A 17,164-nucleotide genomic window follows, 5' to 3' on the forward strand; every position below is an offset into this window, starting at 1 on the left:
AACACTCACACGTCCGGTGGCTCCTGAACATTCTTTTGGATTCACGCCACATTGTCTTGCAGTCCTCTTGCAGCTTGAAGTAGCGGCTTTTCTTCCAGGACGAGGAGCGGACCTTGAGGAGGTCTCCCCCCTGCAGGAGGAACTGGACATCGGCATCACCCTCCATACCTGAGAGAGAGGTGAGCGTACAGTCAGCTGCTTGAAATGTAACGTTCGTCCATTTGCCTTGCATGTGCATGCCAAGAACACACAGCCCACCTAAGAGCTTGACATTCTTTTCTACCACCTCCTGGGTTCTGGCACGGTGCAATAACTCCTGGGATCTGCTGAGTTTGGGTTGTTTACGCACACACGCCATGGTAGGTGCCCCCCCAGGCTAGGCTAATGTTGTGTGCTCAAGGCGTGAAGAGGAAGCGGTGCGTGGAAGGGGCGTGTAGTGCCGGCCCCACTCAAAGTTCACTTTTTAATATGTCTGCCAGGGCTGGGCGATACTTCACACTTTGGTATCAATCTGATACCAAGCACTTTTTTACTTGACTTTTTTTTCCCAGCTCATTGAATTTTGTGATTTTTGCCTTTTAAATTAGCTGATCATGATTATAGACACAATAAAACACAGGACAAATATTTTAGGCAGATGAAAAAATGTATTTTGTGCAAACTTATTTTAATTTAAAATTAAAATAGGGGAGGGACAATAAGTCAATAATAAGACAATAAGTCATTTTACAAGAATAGTCAAAATATTAAAAGAAAAAAGTTGTCATTTTACGAGAATAACATCACACTGTTACGAGGGACAATAACATCATTTTAGTAGCATAAAGTTGAAATATTAAAGAAAAAACATGTTTTTTAAATTGTAATATTTTGAGAAACAAAACAACAAAATATGGTTGCATTTTCTGAAACATTAAATTGTGGAAAAGGGAATAAAGTCCTAATATTATGAGAAGAAAATCTACAAAGATTATTTAAGTTTAAATTTGAAATATTTGGAAAATGTAAAACAAAAAAAAATTGTGGAAAATTGATAGTCATGGAAATAAGCTCAAAAAATGTACAACAAGAAAGTAATGGGGGGGGGCACAATTTTACGAGAAAAAACTGTTAATATTTTGAGGAAAAATCATGTCATTTTAGAGTTGAAATATTAAAGAAAAAAACATGTAATATGAGAAACAAAACAAATCAAGTGGGAATTTTTGGACAAGTAGGTTGGGGAAAAAGTTATAATATTACGGGAATAAAGTCAAATATTAATAAAAGTAAAAAGTTGTATTCAAGTAAAAAAGTCACAATTGTACAAGAATAAACTCGTAATATTGTGAGGAAAAATGTCATTTTAGAGCTGAAATATAAAAAAAACCCTTTATTTTTATGATATTATTATTATGTCTTTCATATGTCCTTCATGTGTTCTGTGGTCAGTATGAGTGACTTCCATGTTAATTTAAGACTAAGTTCCAACTTAAAACGCGCTGTAAGAAGGAATCTCGCTTGTAAACCTCCTATAATACAACTATTCCCTTTGATTGCATACATTTTATTGGAGGAAAGTACTTTTTTTAAATAATATACAGTATGTGCATGGCTCAGATCAAGGGTACCCTTTGCTGTCTTCAACTTCACTTGAGTAGTATTTGAAATTGTTGTTCTAACAACGTGTACTACCCCTATCACTCTGACGTTTATAGAGTGAGGAAGCTTACCAAACCATAAATTAAGCCTGTTCATGTTTTTATTTTGCGCTAGCACGACTATGTTGTAAAAAAGTGTCTATATTTGGACATTGAAATGTTACATGTAAAGCATGTCTACTTTTGTTGGGAAATTAACAATATTTTCTCTGATAATTTTGTCATGATTTCTACTTAGAATTAAAGAATGATGTCTGAAATTGGTTTCTAATGTGTTTTATTCAAATATTCTCAGTGTAAAAAAAAATAACTGTTGTGTAATCATTAGTGAAAAGTACATTACCTTCGTGTCCGCCTGCTGATGAAAATTTTGAAGAACATAATTCCATGGAAAAACAAACCCCATGATGATTACAATGGTATATATTCATGGAATAATTACTCAACTCTGCAACTAAAGTGATTTTTTTGTGTATAAAAGAGTAAAATAAGATTATTTGAACAACAGTCTAACACTGAGTGGACACCGAGTTATGTACTTTACATTTAAGAAAGAGTGAACTTCGGAGGGTTGCTATGGGAAATGGAAGATGTCTCAAGCTCTGGTATGATGGGGGTGTGTTTTGCAATGTTTGAAGTTTGTGTTGATAACATTACCAAGGTCTATCCACGAGTTTAAAATTTTAAATGTAACACTTGGGTACCCTTGATCTGAGCCATGTACATATGCATTTATCAGAAATGTAACCGTATGGACGACACAACAAACAAAGATGCCATTGGAAAATAATCCACCTAATCAAGCCGGTGTCGATCCGATACTACTAATATCCTTCGCATCCGTGCTCTCGACAGTTGGATCGAGCTGCTTGCATGTTGGAAAAAAAGTCATGGGCATGATTTACGCGTGGGTAAACATGATGCAGAGAAGGAAGGTAGACATACTGTGTGTCCAGGAGACCAGGTGGAAAGGTGGCAAGGCTTGAAGTTTAGGAGCAGGGTTCAAGTTGTTCTATCATGGTGTAGATAGGAAGAGAAATGGAGTAGGAGTTATCTTGAAGGAGGAGTTTGTTAGGAATGTCCTGGAGGTAAAAAGAGTGTCAGATAGAGTGATGAGTCTGAAGCGAGAAATCAAAGGTGTGATGGTCTCATGGTTTCATTCCAAAAAAAGTACTACAGACGCAGTATTTGCTTTGAGGATGTTGATAGAGAAGTACAGAGAAGGCCAGACGGAGCTGCATTGTGTTTCTGTAGATCTGGAGAAAGCTTATGACAGGGTGCCCAGAGAGGAAGTGTGCTATTGTATGAGGAAGTCTGGAGTGGCAGAGAAGTATGTTAGAGCGGTGCAGGACATGTATGAGGACTGGAAGACAGTGGTGAGGTGTGCTGTAGGTGTGACAGAGGAGTTCAAGGTGGAGGTGGGACTGCATCAGGGATCAGCTCCAAGCCCCTTCTTGTTTGCTGTGGTGATGGACAGACTGACAGACGAGGTTAGACAGGAATCTCCATGGACTATGATGTTTGCAGATGACATTGTGATCTGCAGTGAGAGCAGGGAACAGGTGGAGGAGAAGCTAGAGAGGTGGAGGTTTGCCCTGGAAAGGAGAGGAATGAAGGTTAGCCACAGTAAGACAGAGTACATGTGTGTGAATGAGAGGGACCCAAGTGGAAGAGTGAGCTTACAGGGAGAAGACATCAAGAAGGTGGAGGATTTGAAGTACTTAAGGTCAACAGTCCAGAGCAATGGAGAGTGTGGAAAAGAGGTGAAGAAGCGTGTACAGGCAGGATGGTACGGGTGGAGAACAGTGTCAGGTGTGATGTGTGATAGAAGAGTTTCAGCTAAAATGAAAAGAAAGGTGTACAAAACTGTGGTGTTGTTTGGTCTAGAGACAGTCCATGAGGAAAAGACAGGAGACAGAGCTGGAGGTAGCAGAGATGAAGATGCTGAGGTTCTCTCTGGGAGTGACCAGGAAGGATAGGATCAGGAATGAGTACATCAGAGGGACAGCACACGTTAGAGGTTTTGGAGATAAAGTCAGAGAGGCCAGACTGAGATGGTTTGGACATGTCCAGAGGAGAGATAGGGAATATATACTGTAGGTAGAAGGATGCTGAGTTTGGAACTGCCAGGCAGGAGGCCTAGAGGAAGACCAAAGAGGAGGTTTATGGATGTAGTGAAAGAGGACATGAAGGTAGTTGGTGTGAGAGAAGAGGATGCAGAAGACAAGGTTAGATGGAGGCAATTGATTCGCTGTGGCGACCCCTGAAGGGAAAAGCCAAAAGGAAACGAAGAAGAAACATCTTGTGTGTTTTTGTATATTTTCTTAAAAGAAAATGTTGATTGAGGAAAATCCCCACAAGTTCGAAATGACAATGACATGACATGATATGACAAGGTTCGAAAAGGGGAAATGTGGCGAAAATCTAGTTGATTTGCATTATTCTTGTTCGCGTCGGTGTCCCGCAGTAAAGAGTTTACGGACGCCCCTTGCGGTGAGGGGCAGGAACACCAAGCCCGCTAGCAAGATCACGAGTTAAACTCTTTCTTTCTTTCTTTTTTTAAGAGGATCGTGTTTCACCAAAAAAAGTATTGTGGGGGACTTTTCAATATGTGCTGACCGAAAACTACCCACAAGTTGGACACCTGCCACACCTTTCATGACTTAAAAAGAACGTATAAAAGGGATCAGAAGAAATCCAGCAGGCGGTCTTAATGGAATCTCCTTTCATCTCGCTAATGTAACCTCGTGTAGTTCGTCCTCAAAATAATCCACATTACGACGTGAAAAACGGATTAAACGGTCCTACCGTGCTTGGTTTCGATTCCATTTGTTTTTTTATCTTCTGCGTCGCCCTTTTCTCTCGCGGTAACACCTTGACTTAACGCGTCTTGTTCTTCTGTAAAATAGCTCGTGTCCATGTGTAGAATGGTGGTGAACAAAGGTCTCTGCTGCTGCTGGGAGGGGGTCGATGGAAAAAAAACACACACACACCCAAAGACAAGCACACAGGTAAATTTCGAAAAACGCCTCCAGCTATCAGCTCCACTCCTGCAGCCTTGACGAACCTGCCATGCAAGCTGGAGATGGGCGGATCGATCCAATTATCGATGGCGTCAATACCACGTGTAGTAGTATCACGTCGATTGAAGCGTGAGTCACAAATATCTGTTCATATTGCTACATTGCTATTTATATATTGTTATATTATTATTATTACTGGACACAGGAAGTATTTGAATTACTAGTCGTTGTAGGTCGGAGTTTCATATTCTATAGATTCACTTCACAATGTATTTCTTCATTTCTTAACCCATTTCAACCCGCCGGTCACATTTGTGAAGGACAAGAATGATTTGATTTACAGGGCTCTAAAAATTTTCTTGAGTAATCTTTCAAAATATTTTCAGTATATATTGTAAGAATACATTGTTTAGATGAAATGTATGCATTTACACATGTTTGGAATAAATTATCACATGACCAAAGCTGTTTACTTCCTGGTTGCACGTTGAGAAGAAGATGGCTTCCTCAACTCCTTCCAAAAAAAGGTCAGTAAAGTATGTTCAAATAAACATAAAGCAAAGATTTTTTGTACACATGATCTTTAGGTTGTATAGTAATGATATATGCATTTGCAATTACTCAAATATGTTTGATATCCTTGCAGCATGAGCAAACATTTGCATGGTCACATTAGTGACCTGTGGGATAGCGCATTGTAGCTAGGTGTACACATAGGTCTATACATACAAATTGCTAGCTATGTCTAATTCTGATCTTTTTTCTTGCTTTTAGATTCACTTTGAAGTGCTTGATATTTTGGGGGTCGGTGATGGTCCAGACAAGGCATGCAACATTGCAGTTATCCCTCAAAGTGAAAAAGATGCCATTTTCAGTGATTGTGATAGTGATGGATCTGACATGGACAATGAGGGGGAGATGGGCCATTTATATGGGTATGGATGAACTCCTCACATTCTATGGGATTCTTCTGGCATCTGGCTACAGCACTGTTCCACGAAGACACACACACTGGTCAGGTGACACCGATGTACATAATCTATGCATTTCCAATGCAATGCGGAGAAATCGATTTGACGAAATAATGGCCTCAATACATTTTGTGGACAACAAAAAGATCACTGAAGATCCATTTTTCAAGGTTAGGCCAATCTTCACCGAGCTGAACAAGTCTTACAAAGTCATTCCATTTCCAGAATGTTTGTCAGTGGATGAGAGCATGATAAGATACTATGGGCAAGGTAAACCAATCTGTTTTGGCTATAAGCTATGGAGCCTTGCATCATCCAGCAGATACATGCATCATATGGAGCCATATGGGGGACGCCACACGCTCCTCCCAAAGACTGGCTTAGGCCAGGGGCCAAGTGTTGTTCTTGGTCTTGCAGAGCAGGGTGAGATGCCTCCAGGTTGCAAATTCTACCATGACAACCTCTTTACTTCTCTATCACTCCTTGATGAGATGACAAAGGGGGGCTATGGGAGCTGTGGCACGATGAGGGAAAACCAACTCTTTGATGTTCCCTTCAAACCAAAGAGTGAATTCATGAAGTTACATCGAGGAACCTCAGAAGTTTTAACGCAAACAGAAAAGCTGTTGGTCCGCTGGAAAGACAACAATATTGTGACTATAGCAACAAACACAGGGGAGCAATATACCGAAACAATGGTCAAGCGATGGAATAAAGAGCGACATGCCTTTGACCAAGTCCATCAACCACAATGCATCAAACAGTATAATGAACACATGGGCGGTGTGGACCTTCATGACCAACAGGTCTCTAGATACAGCATCACAATCAGGTCCAAGAAGTGGTGGTGGCCCATCTTTTCATGGTCTCTCAGCAGTGCACTCGTAAATAGTCAATACTTTTACAGATTTGTTATGGGAGGGAACATTGAATGTATGTTGTCGATTGAATTTTGTACTGTGATTGATGAAACTGTAAGATTGTCAACTTGTATAAAATATGCAACGTGACAAAATATGTTATTTTCAAATAAAACAAAACTACCTGTTGACATATCTGCAGTTTTAGCCTGTGTTCACTTTCAGAGCTTTAAAGTGCGATTACAGCATATTATCCCACCGGTCACAATTGTGACCGATCATAAAGCATACATTTTGACCTATGTGTCGATATTTTTTTTACATTTTTGTTACTGATTACTTTAAAGGGCTACCAATGACACATGATTTTGACTTTTATATGTCTGGGAAAAATTTGGGATTAAATGGGTTAATCATTTTGATGATTATCACTGACAGCAGAGACGTCCAGAGTGCTGTTTTTTATTGAAAACATTTACCAATAAGGCAAAAAAAAACAACAACACAATAGCAGCAAAAAAAAAATACAAACATCTGGAGTAATTTTACAAGAATAGAATCAAACTATTAAAAGAAAAAAGTTGGAACCAAACAAGAAAAAGTGGTGATTTTACGAGAATAACATCATACTGTTACATTTTAGCAGCAAACATTTCAAATATTAAAAGAAAAAAACTTGTAATACTGTGAGAAACAAAACACAACTAAGTAAAGTGGTACTTTTAAAAAAATAAGTAGGGCAAATGTTAAAATATCGTGAGAATAAAGTCTAAATATGATGGGAATAAAGCCATAATATTTAAAGTGGGGGGAAAATTAAACATAAGTAGAAATGGTACAAACAGCTGTAATTATACAGGAATAAAGTCCAAATATAAAGAGTAAAAAGTTGTATTCTAGTAGGTTGGGGGTATGTTATGATATTATGCAAATAAAGTCAAATAAAAATTTACAAAGATTATTTAAGCAGAAAGTTTAAATATTGTGACTTTTTAAATTGTAGTTTGTTTGTTTTTTTAATTAGGTTGGGGGAAAAGTTATAACATGATGGGAATATAGTCATAATATTACACTGCAAGCCTCTTTCCACCTCTCGTCATTCATGGCCAGCAGGTGGAGCAGGTTGACTGTTTTAAACACCTGGGGATAGACATAGACAAGAACCTGTCTTTTGGACACCAGGAAGACTCTGCTTTCAAGAAGGCACAACAACGCCTCCACCTCCCGAGAAAACAGATCTTTTAATGTTAGCAAAGACATTTTAACTCTTGTGTACACTTCACTTATAGAATCCATCTTCACATATAATATCTCTTCCTGGTAAAATTTTCTCACACTCAAACATAAAACAAAACTCTCAAGAATCATAAACCAGGCCCGTAAAATCACTCAAACACCTCAGACTCCCCTCTGTGAATTGCATAGGCGATCAGTGCTGAGAAAAGCCACTCTCATCACGAGGATGCCACACACCCCTTGCACCAGTCCTTCTCTGCTGCCGTCAGGCAGACGATACAGAACCCCACTGGCCCGCAAAAACACCTACAAGAAATCCTTTATTGCAGTTGCAGTAACTATGTTAAACAGCGCCCGGTAGCACTGTTGTTCTTGTATAGTAGTATTTTTTTTGTTTTTGTTTGTGACTTTTGTTTTTGTTGTGTGTTTTATATTGTACTTCATTGTGAATGATTTTTTATAAGCCGTGTTGGAAGACAGATTTCTGTTATATACAACAGACAATCAAGTTGTATTCTATTCTATTTGAAATATTAAGAATATTAAGAAAAACACTTCAAATTGTGAGAAACACAAATTTCTAATATGATGGGAATAATATCAAAATAATATCAAATATGGCAAGAAACTCTTAATATTACAAGAAGAAAATGTAAAAGACTAGAGGTGGGCTGTGGGGGGCAACAGTAGAAATGGGGAAAACAGCTGTAATTTTACGGGAATGAAGTCCAAATATTAGGAGTAAAAAGTCATATTCTAACGAGTAAAAAAGTCGCAATTTTTATGAGAATAAACTCGTAATATTGTCGTTTTAGTAGCATAGAGTTTAAATATTAAATGTTTTTTAAAGCTGTAAGATGAGAAACTAAACAAAATAGTAATATTTTCGAAAATGATATGGGGGGGGGCAGTTATAATATTATGGGAATAAAGTCATAATATTACAAGAAGAAAATTACAAAGATTACTGAATTACTGAGGTGCACCTTATTAAAAGGAACAGTCTCAGTTATGGGTGCTATTTCTGTATTTAACACACATATAAGGCGCATATGATGTTCAGTTGCCATGCTCTCGCTCTGTTACCTTGCATACCTGGCCAAGTTTCGCTCTTGTGAGTGTCTCCAGTTCTAGACCTCCTTGCTTAGCTTTTTGACTGACTTTTGATCTACATTTCTAGTGTCGTGTCTCGAGTCCTATTTTTGTTGTACCTTGTTTTTAGCTCGACTTACCTAGTCCATGTTTTTGTACCTAGCTCTTGCTTCAGTTTTTGACCACAAGTTTTTTGCTACTTCTGTTTGTACATTTTCGTTATAGTACTTTTTCCATTGTGCTTTTCTCCTGCCTAGTCTGTGCAGCGTCATTAGTTCCGCCTTTTGCCACCTTAGTTTTTCTGCCTACCTTATTGTGCAGCTTCCTGAGTTCTCTGTGTGTATTTTCCCCGCGGCTGTGCCCGGGTCATGCTTTTGGGACTGCATAGTTCCACCACGACTAAAAGTAATAAAATTACTAAATTGACACCGGTGTGTTCTCTGCATTTTGGGATCCAATCTTTCGGCTGTAAGCCACCATGTGACAGAACAGATAAAGGTAAAACGGTTTTCTCCATTGTGTATTTTCAAATATCGAGTTTGTGCAAAACCAAAATCAGACCCTGAACATGTAAAAGGTTTCTTCTTTCTAGAAAGTCAAAATTACCCAAGTCTTGACAGCTTTTTTCACATCCTGCTACTTCATTTACTGCTGCTGTTCTCACCAACACACTTGTGCTTGTTAAGCTGGTACTTATAAGAGAATCCTTCAGCACACACACCGCAACTCACCACTTTCTCACCAGTATGTATTCTCATGTGTTCTTTCAAACGAGAAGTGTCTCTAAAATCTTTACTACACACTGAACAGGTGTGTCTTTTCAAATAATTATGCCGAACAGCCTTACCACACACTGAACAAGTAAAAGGTTTCTCACCAGTGTGTATTCTCATGTGTGCTTTCAAGTGTTCATTTTGTCTAAAACCGACTAAAAAAAAAAGACTCTTTTACGGACCTTTTATGACTCTGTGGTGGCCTCAGCCATCTTCTATGCTGTGGGCAGCACGGACAGGGACAGGAGCAGGATCAAAGGCTGATCAGGAGAGCGAGCTCTGTCCTGGACTGTCCTCTGGACTCCGTGGAGGAAGTGGGGGAGAGAAGGATGTTGGCTAAGCTGACATCCATCATGGACAACACCTCTCACTCGCTACATGACACTGTGGGTTCCCTTAGCAGCTCCTTCAGCAACAGACTGTTACACCCACGGTGTAAGAAGGAGAGGTTCCGCAGGTCCTTCATACCGACCGCTGTCAGGCTCTACAACACCTGTACCACCTGAACCATGTTGTAGTCAATATGCATTCTTTACACTGTATTCTTTACTTGCGTATCTTGCTTGCTGCTGTAACAAGTGAATTTCCCCGCTGTGGGATAAAGTACAAATACAAATACATTCTCATGTGTGCTTTTAAAGATTGACGATGTCGAAAAGCCTGACCACACACTGAACAAGTAAAAGGTTTCTCACCAGTATGTATTCTCATGTGTTTTTTCAAAGATTATGTGGAAAACCCTTTCCATACACTGAACAAGTAAAAGGTTTCTCACCAGTGTGTGTAATCTCATGTGTGTTTTCATATTACAACGGTATTTAAACACTTTGTCACAGTGAGAGCATTTAAAGTGTGTGTTGTCAGTGTGACATGTCATATCAGCTTTAGCGCCTTCATCATCAGTGTCAGGAGAGAGTGACGTTGTGTTGTCATTATCTGATAGTGGAGCTAATCGGTTGTCTGCTTGTGATCCTCCACAGTGGTCTCCATCAGCTTCTGTTGTCATGTGTTGTGTCGAGCGACTGCTTGGAGGCTCCCCCCTCTCTTCTCCTCACTTTCACCTTTGTCTTCATCATCTTCAGTCTTCACAGGGACACCAATCCCTGGAAACTCCTCCAGTCCTTCAAGATGCTCTTTCTCCTGACTGATGCTGTGATCATTCTCTTCCTCTTTAACGTGGGGGGTCTGTGGCTCCTCCTGATCAGGTGGAAGATGTTCTGCACTGACTTCTGTTGGACATAAAAAGACAAACACGCTATGGAATAGTTGTGAATCAACAGCACCTTGGCTGGTTACAGCCAGGTTGTCACGGCCGGGAGTAGCCACTAGGAAAAGGGGGCGGATCCCAACGCAGAGAGATAGTCCAAAAAGATGATAACAAAGGTGTTTATTAACAAAAGGAGTCCCAGGAGGGGAAAAAGTACAACACAGGTCAAAAAGGTATGAAGACGATGGCACAAACAGAAAACGCTGTCAGCAGAAGGCTGACAGGGAAAAATACTAGAGTAACTTAAGACACTGCAGGCAAACCTGAGCGGGAACAACCTCCGTGTAACTGAGGGTAACACGATAGCGGGAACAACACGGGAGAGCCAGAAAGCGGGGAACAGGTGAGCAGCCGGACGAAGCGGTACAGGTTACAAGGAGTACAATCTGGCAACGGGTACTAGTTGCCGCTGGGAATAAGAAGGCTGCCTGATGATATTGCCTGCAGGTGTGTGCTGGGGACTCCACCCACACCGGCTGAAGCTGCACAGAGACAAAAACACACCAGGCGGCAGCAGAGCGACAAACACCATCGTAACACAGGTAGTACACTCCATTTTGACACAATCGCTTCAAATGGCCTTATTGTTAGTCAGTGTTGGGCAAATTACTTACTTTCTAAATAACTTACTAAAGGAATTACTCCTTCATAAATGTAATTGTTTAAAGTGATCATTGTGTAACTTTTTGAAAAACCTAATATGTAAAAAAAATAAATAAAGAGTAATTATATATATATATATATATATATATATATATATATATATATATATATATATATATATATATATATATATATATATATATATATATATATATATATAATGTTTGATAGCAAATGCTAACTGGATGTAATACATTAACTGTGTGTCCTAATGAACGTTCCGTAGCTATTCTGACTGACATATTACCAGTACTCAGGTTATGTACACAACTACTGAGGAATTATGTGTGATTATTGTGGGCAAGCAAGATAGGAAGAGAGGGCCCCGATGTGTGTGTGTTTGGAGCTGCTCTCTTGCTGCCGCATTCAACAATAAAAGTTGTCAGAAGCAACAGAAGTTTCCTTCTTTGCTGAAGTCAGGTCGGCCTTACGACGTTTCGGAGCTGAATAACACTGACAAGGTAACAAAGGGTTGTGATGAGGAGGAAGCTGATAGAGTGGGAATGAAAGAAACAACACTAAAGCATGACTGAACATGGATGAAAAGACACATCAGAGGAAGTTGTTTAACTGTTGAAGGAGCAGTCTAGTTTAACGGGATGTGTGTGAAGGAATGCACCAAAGTGATTGATGCCACACACCGTTAAAAACGAACATGAAGAAGAATACTATGCTTGTTTTTCCCTCCTCTTTCTCCCCTTTGTTTGTAAATACATACTACATATATGCATACATTTATGTATGTATATACAGTACATACAAATACGTATAGATACCCAAGTACTCAACCTACGGATACACACCAGTAGATGGTGGTATGGACCTCAAACGTTGGTTGTGGCCCGCTATAAAGAAGACAAAAATTGCGCATGCGTACGACGACTAGGTAAAACGCTCCTTTGCTGCGGGTGCTTGCTAGCTGCTAACAAAGTGATCAACACATCGCTAAGCTGCGCTCAAGTGAGTGTTGTGATTGTTTGAAAATGTGTAAAGTACAAATGTTGAGAACGTTGGTGAATCGGCGACTAACTGCGGCAGTTGAAGAAATATTTGTAGTGTTGGAAAGAACGATAGCAAAGTACGAGGAGGAACTTTCTCGAACAAAAGAGGAGAACGAGCGGCAGCGTCAAATACTGGACGCTATTTTCAAGAAGCCTGGAATTGTGTTATACAGAAAAGGTTTGTCCACTTTTTAATCATTCCTAAACGGCCCGTCGCCAACTATATTATTGTTTACTTTTTGTTAGTTTGATGATTAGAATAGAAATAAGCTCTTTTCTGATATAGAAACATATTTTAACACAAAAAAAACGTATCGATTCTGGACACACATTTAATCAGAGGAATTTTACACGATCGAAAATATCTGAGAGACCGACGGTGCAAAACCCTTAAATGATCAATCATAAATCTACATTTCAATCATATTTACAGGTGAAATGTTCGTCCACAGCCTTTCAACTGGCAATTTGTGCAGTTAATAGCTGCACATGCAGGCATCTTAAGGCAAAATTTGTGTCCAATCCGAATTAATAAAAGAAGTTCACGAATGCAAAAGCTTGTCGACACGTGTTTCTTGCGAGTAGCAATATGGCGGCCGTTTGCCTTCACAAGTCATCACCAATGAGCTATCCAGATATATAATACAGATCAGTGGTAATCTACACCATCTGTCGATCCATTTTACGGCACCAATATACACGTCACTCCCCCACTCCCCAAAACGTTAAGATTTGAGAAATTACAACATAGTTTTTTTTCTTATATCCATGGTGCAAGTGGATCATTTATAAGCTGTCTTTTCTTGGTTCCATAAATTATTTCAAGTTTTTTTCGCCACTCAAAAAATACACACAAAAGCATTTGTTCAGAGCGTATGTTTGGATAGATGGGATTTCTCAATTGAGGGGAAAAAAACTGAATCCTCTAGATCAGGGGTCTCAAACTCGCGGCCCACCAAATCGTATCTTGCGGCCTGCGTCTGGACATCAAAGTATAGTGTAACTGCAGCCCGCAACATCCAGGCAAGCTCAGCGTAAACACCAACAGTGGTGTTATTACATGGAGGGGGGGGGGGGCTTTAGCGTCATTGTGAGCCATGTATTGTGAATTGGATCGTATCGTGAGGTACCCTGAGATTCCCAGCCCTACTCCCAATGCTTGATGCGACCCAGCCTCACCCAGACTCTACCTCCATTGGCCCCCACTGAAATTGAATTTGAGACCCCTGCTCTAGATTAATCCATCATTGCACTCTGCTTATGGTTTATGTTGAAATATCACTGCATTTGATATGGGAGCACTTCCTGTTTCCCAGTGTGCTTTGCGGTAGTGTTTTGGTGCAAATGCTCTCAAACTTACATGTTTGAGCTAAATAGTTGTTAGTTATTGTTCTGCAAAAGTAGCGGTTGCTGTGTGATGTTTTTAGTTGTGCACCATGACTGAGACTGTTGTGTTGAGTGATGACCTTCCTGATTTCCAGTGGGTTTGATAAACTGAATGAGAGTTCTGCTCTTAATTTATCTAAAGAAATAAAGCACTGTCGCTTCCTCACTGACTTCTGAGCATAACGGTATGTTTTAGCGTGCATACCTGCGCCCAATAATATGGTGCACCTTGTGTATGTGTTAAATACAAAAATAGCACCTGGAACTGAGACTGCGTCTTTTAATACGGTGCGCTTTATGGTGGTGAAAATACTGTAGCTTGAAACGCCACGGGAGAGTAAGACCGAATCAGGAGGGGAACTTAATGTCAGCTGACTGATGTCATATGACATCTACTTTGGGCAAGTACAACCTGTGCTGGGCCTTTTTACGTCCAGTGTCTATGTGTGCAGGGAATATGTTCCTATGTCAGGTGTCATTGGTCACAGCTGCTTGTCACCTCCCGTGTGTGGAGCCCATTAGTCCTCAGCCCTAATCTAAAGAAACATCTCTCAATGTCACACACCACCAAATAGCTAAGGGGGGGTTACATATTAGGTTTTTCAAAAAGTTACACAATGATCACTTTAAACAATTACATTAATCAAGGAGTAATTCCTTTAGTAAGTAATTAAAAAAGTAAGTAATTTGTCCAACACTGAGTAACAATAAGGCCATTTGAAGCGATTGTGTCAAAATGGAGTGTACTACCTGGCTGTAACCAGCCAAGGTGCTGTTGATTCACAACTTTTCCATAGCGTGTTTGTCTTTTTATGTCCAACAGCAGTCAGTGCAGAACATCTTGCACCTGATCAGGAGAAGCCACAGCCCCCCCACGTTAAAGAGGAAGAGAATGATCACAGCATCAGTCAGGAGAAAGAGCATCTTGAAGGACTGGAGGAGTTTCCAGGGATTGGTGTCCCTGTGAAGACTGAAGATGATGAAGACAAAGGTGAAAGTGAGGAGAAGAGAGGGGGGGAGCCTCCAAGCAGCCGCTCGACTCAACACATGACAACAGAAGCTGATGGAGACCACTGTGGAGGATCACAAGCAGACAACCGATTAGCTCCACTATCAGATAATGACAACACAACGTCACTCTCTCCTGACACTGATGATGTAGGTGCTAAAGCTGATATGACATGTCACACTGACAACACACACTTTAAATGCTCTCACTGTAACAAAGTGTTTAAATACCGTGATAATATGAAAACACACATGAGATTACACACAAGAGAGAAACGATTCATGTGCTTATTTTGTAATGCAAGATTCTTTCGGAAGGATCAATTGACAGCACACACAACAACACACACTGGTGAGAAACCTTTTACTTGTTCAGTGTGTGGTAAGGGTTTTGGACATAATCAATATTTGAAAAAACACATGAGAATACACACTGGTGAGAAACCTTTTACTTGTTCAGTGTGTGGTAAGGCTTTTAGATATAATCAATATTTGAAAAAACACATGAGAACACACACTGGTGAGAAAGTGTTGAGTTGCGGTGTGTGCGCTAAAGGATTCTCTTCTAAGTGATTGTTAAGCACCAGCTTGGTGAGAACAGCAGCAGTAAATGAAGTAGCAGGATGTGAAAAAAGCTGTCAAGACTTGGGTAATTTGGACTTTCTAGAAAGAAGAAACCTTTTACATGTTCAGGGTCTGATTTTGGTTTTGCACAAAATCGATATTTGAAAATACACAAAGAAGAAAACCATTTTACCTTTATCTGTTCAGTGTGTGGTTAAGGTTTTGCACAAAATTGCCCCCCACATGTTTATATCTAACGGGCCCCCGTCAGCTCTTTGCCTCACTGACTCTTGAGTGCCCGTATGTTTGACCATACCCGCGCCCAATAATACGGTGCGCCTTATATGTGTGTTAAATGCAGAAATGGCACCCATAATTGAGACTGTTCCTTTTAATACTGTGCACCTCAGTAATTCAGTAATCTTTGTAAGTTTTCTTCTTGTAATATTATGACTTTATTCCCATAATATTATAACTGTCCCCCCCCCATATCATTTTCGAAAATATTACTATTTTGTTTAGTTTCTCATCTTACAGCTTTAAAAAACCATTTAATATTTAAACTCTATGCTACTAAAATGACAATATTACGAGTTTATTCTCATAAAAATTGCGACTTTTTTACTTGTTAGAATATGACTTTTTACTCCTAATATTTGGACTTCATTCCCGTAAAATTACAGCTGTTTTCCCCATTTCTACTGTTGCCCCCCACAGCCCACCTCTAGTCTTTTAAATTTTCTTCTTGTAATATTAAGAGTTTCTTGCCATATTTGATATTATTTTGATATTATTCCCATCATATTAGAAACTTGTGTTTCTCACAATTTGAAAAGTGTTTTTCTTTTAATATTTCAAATAGAATAGAATACAACTTTATTGTCTGTTGTATATAACAGAAATTTGTCTTCCAACACGGCTTATAAAAATTCATTCACAATGAAGTACAATATAAAACACACAACAAAAACAAAAGTCACAAACAAAAACAAAAAAAATACTACTATACAAGAACAACAGTGCTACCGGGCGCTGTTTAACATAGTTACTGCAACTGCAATAAAGGATTTCTTGTAGGTGTTTTTGCGGGCCAGTGGGGTTCTGTATCGTCTGCCTGACGGCAGCAGAGAAGGACTGGTGCAAGGGGTGTGTGGCATCCTCAGTGATGAGAGTGGCTTTTCTCAGCACTGATCGCCTATGCAATTCACAGAGGGGAGTCTGAGGTGTTTGAGTGATTTTACGGGCCTGGTTTATGATTCTTGAGAGTTTTGTTTTATGTTTGAGTGTGAGAAAATTGTACCAGGAAGAGATATTATATGTGAAGATGGATTCTATAAGTGAAGTGTACACAAGAGTTAAAATGTCTTTGCTAACATTAAAAGATCTGTTTTCTCGGGAGGTGGAGGCGTTGTTGTGTCTTCTTGAAAGCAGAGTCTTCCTGGTGTCCAAAAGACAGGTTCTTGTCTATGTCTATCCCCAGGTGTTTAAAACAGTCAACCTGCTTCACCTGCTGGCCATGAATGACGAGAGGTGGAAAGAGGCTTGCAGTGCTTTCCCTGTGGCTCCACAGCACAACTCCTTTGTTTTAGAAATGTTAAGTTCCAATGAGCTCTGAGCAAAGCCACAGACCAGAGTGTGGACCTGCTTCTGGTACTGTGCCAGAGCCTCCATGTCCGTGAT

At 39.8% G+C, this 17,164-nt stretch overlaps 3 protein-coding genes across 6 annotated transcripts in view; 2 read left to right on the forward strand and 1 right to left on the reverse strand.

Moving 5' to 3' along the window:
- Positions 1 to 4,707, reverse strand: part of LOC129177909 (1-phosphatidylinositol 4,5-bisphosphate phosphodiesterase delta-1-like) — a 22,692-nt gene extending 17,985 nt beyond the window's left edge. Inside the window, exons 1-2 of one of the 3 annotated variants that reach the window (XM_054769520.1) lie at positions 4,449 to 4,707; positions 10 to 168 (exon numbers count right to left, since the gene is read on the reverse strand). In XM_054769520.1, coding sequence (XP_054625495.1) covers positions 10 to 168; positions 4,449 to 4,560 — 271 coding nt within the window. In that variant the 5' untranslated portion in view covers positions 4,561 to 4,707. Of the gene's footprint in view, positions 1 to 9; positions 169 to 258; positions 425 to 2,585; positions 2,665 to 4,448 lie in introns of those variants that run through there. The other 2 variants (XM_054769522.1, XM_054769521.1) reach the window with 2 other exon arrangements.
- Positions 1 to 10,342, forward strand: part of LOC129177912 (piggyBac transposable element-derived protein 3-like) — a 10,801-nt gene extending 459 nt beyond the window's left edge. For both annotated transcript variants that reach the window (XM_054769528.1, XM_054769529.1), the window contains one exon: positions 63 to 10,342. In XM_054769528.1, the coding sequence (XP_054625503.1) occupies positions 5,475 to 6,644 (1,170 nt within the window). In that variant the 5' untranslated portion in view covers positions 63 to 5,474 and the 3' untranslated portion in view covers positions 6,645 to 10,342. The remainder of the gene's footprint in view (positions 1 to 62) is intronic.
- Positions 10,343 to 12,410: 2,068 nt separating this feature from the next.
- On the forward strand, positions 12,411 to 16,873 carry LOC129177914 (zinc finger protein 37-like). Its single transcript, XM_054769531.1, has 2 exons — positions 12,411 to 12,704; positions 14,736 to 16,873. Exons 1-2 carry the CDS (start codon positions 12,509 to 12,511, stop codon positions 15,491 to 15,493), a joined length of 954 nt encoding a protein of 317 aa, XP_054625506.1. The 5' UTR covers positions 12,411 to 12,508; the 3' UTR covers positions 15,494 to 16,873.
- Positions 16,874 to 17,164: the final 291 nt, after the last annotated feature.

This window comes from Dunckerocampus dactyliophorus, chromosome 2, assembly GCF_027744805.1.
Source record: "Dunckerocampus dactyliophorus isolate RoL2022-P2 chromosome 2, RoL_Ddac_1.1, whole genome shotgun sequence".
Taxonomy (NCBI): domain Eukaryota; kingdom Metazoa; phylum Chordata; class Actinopteri; order Syngnathiformes; family Syngnathidae; genus Dunckerocampus; species Dunckerocampus dactyliophorus.

Coding starts and splice junctions, on each gene's coding strand:
- LOC129177914 (XM_054769531.1), top strand. CDS start 12,509: ATGTGTAAAGTACAAATGTTGAGAACGTTGGTGAATCGGCGACTAACT. Junction 12,705..14,735: donor AATTGTGTTATACAGAAAAG/GTTTGTCCACTT, acceptor TATGTCCAACAG/CAGTCAGTGCAGAACATCTT.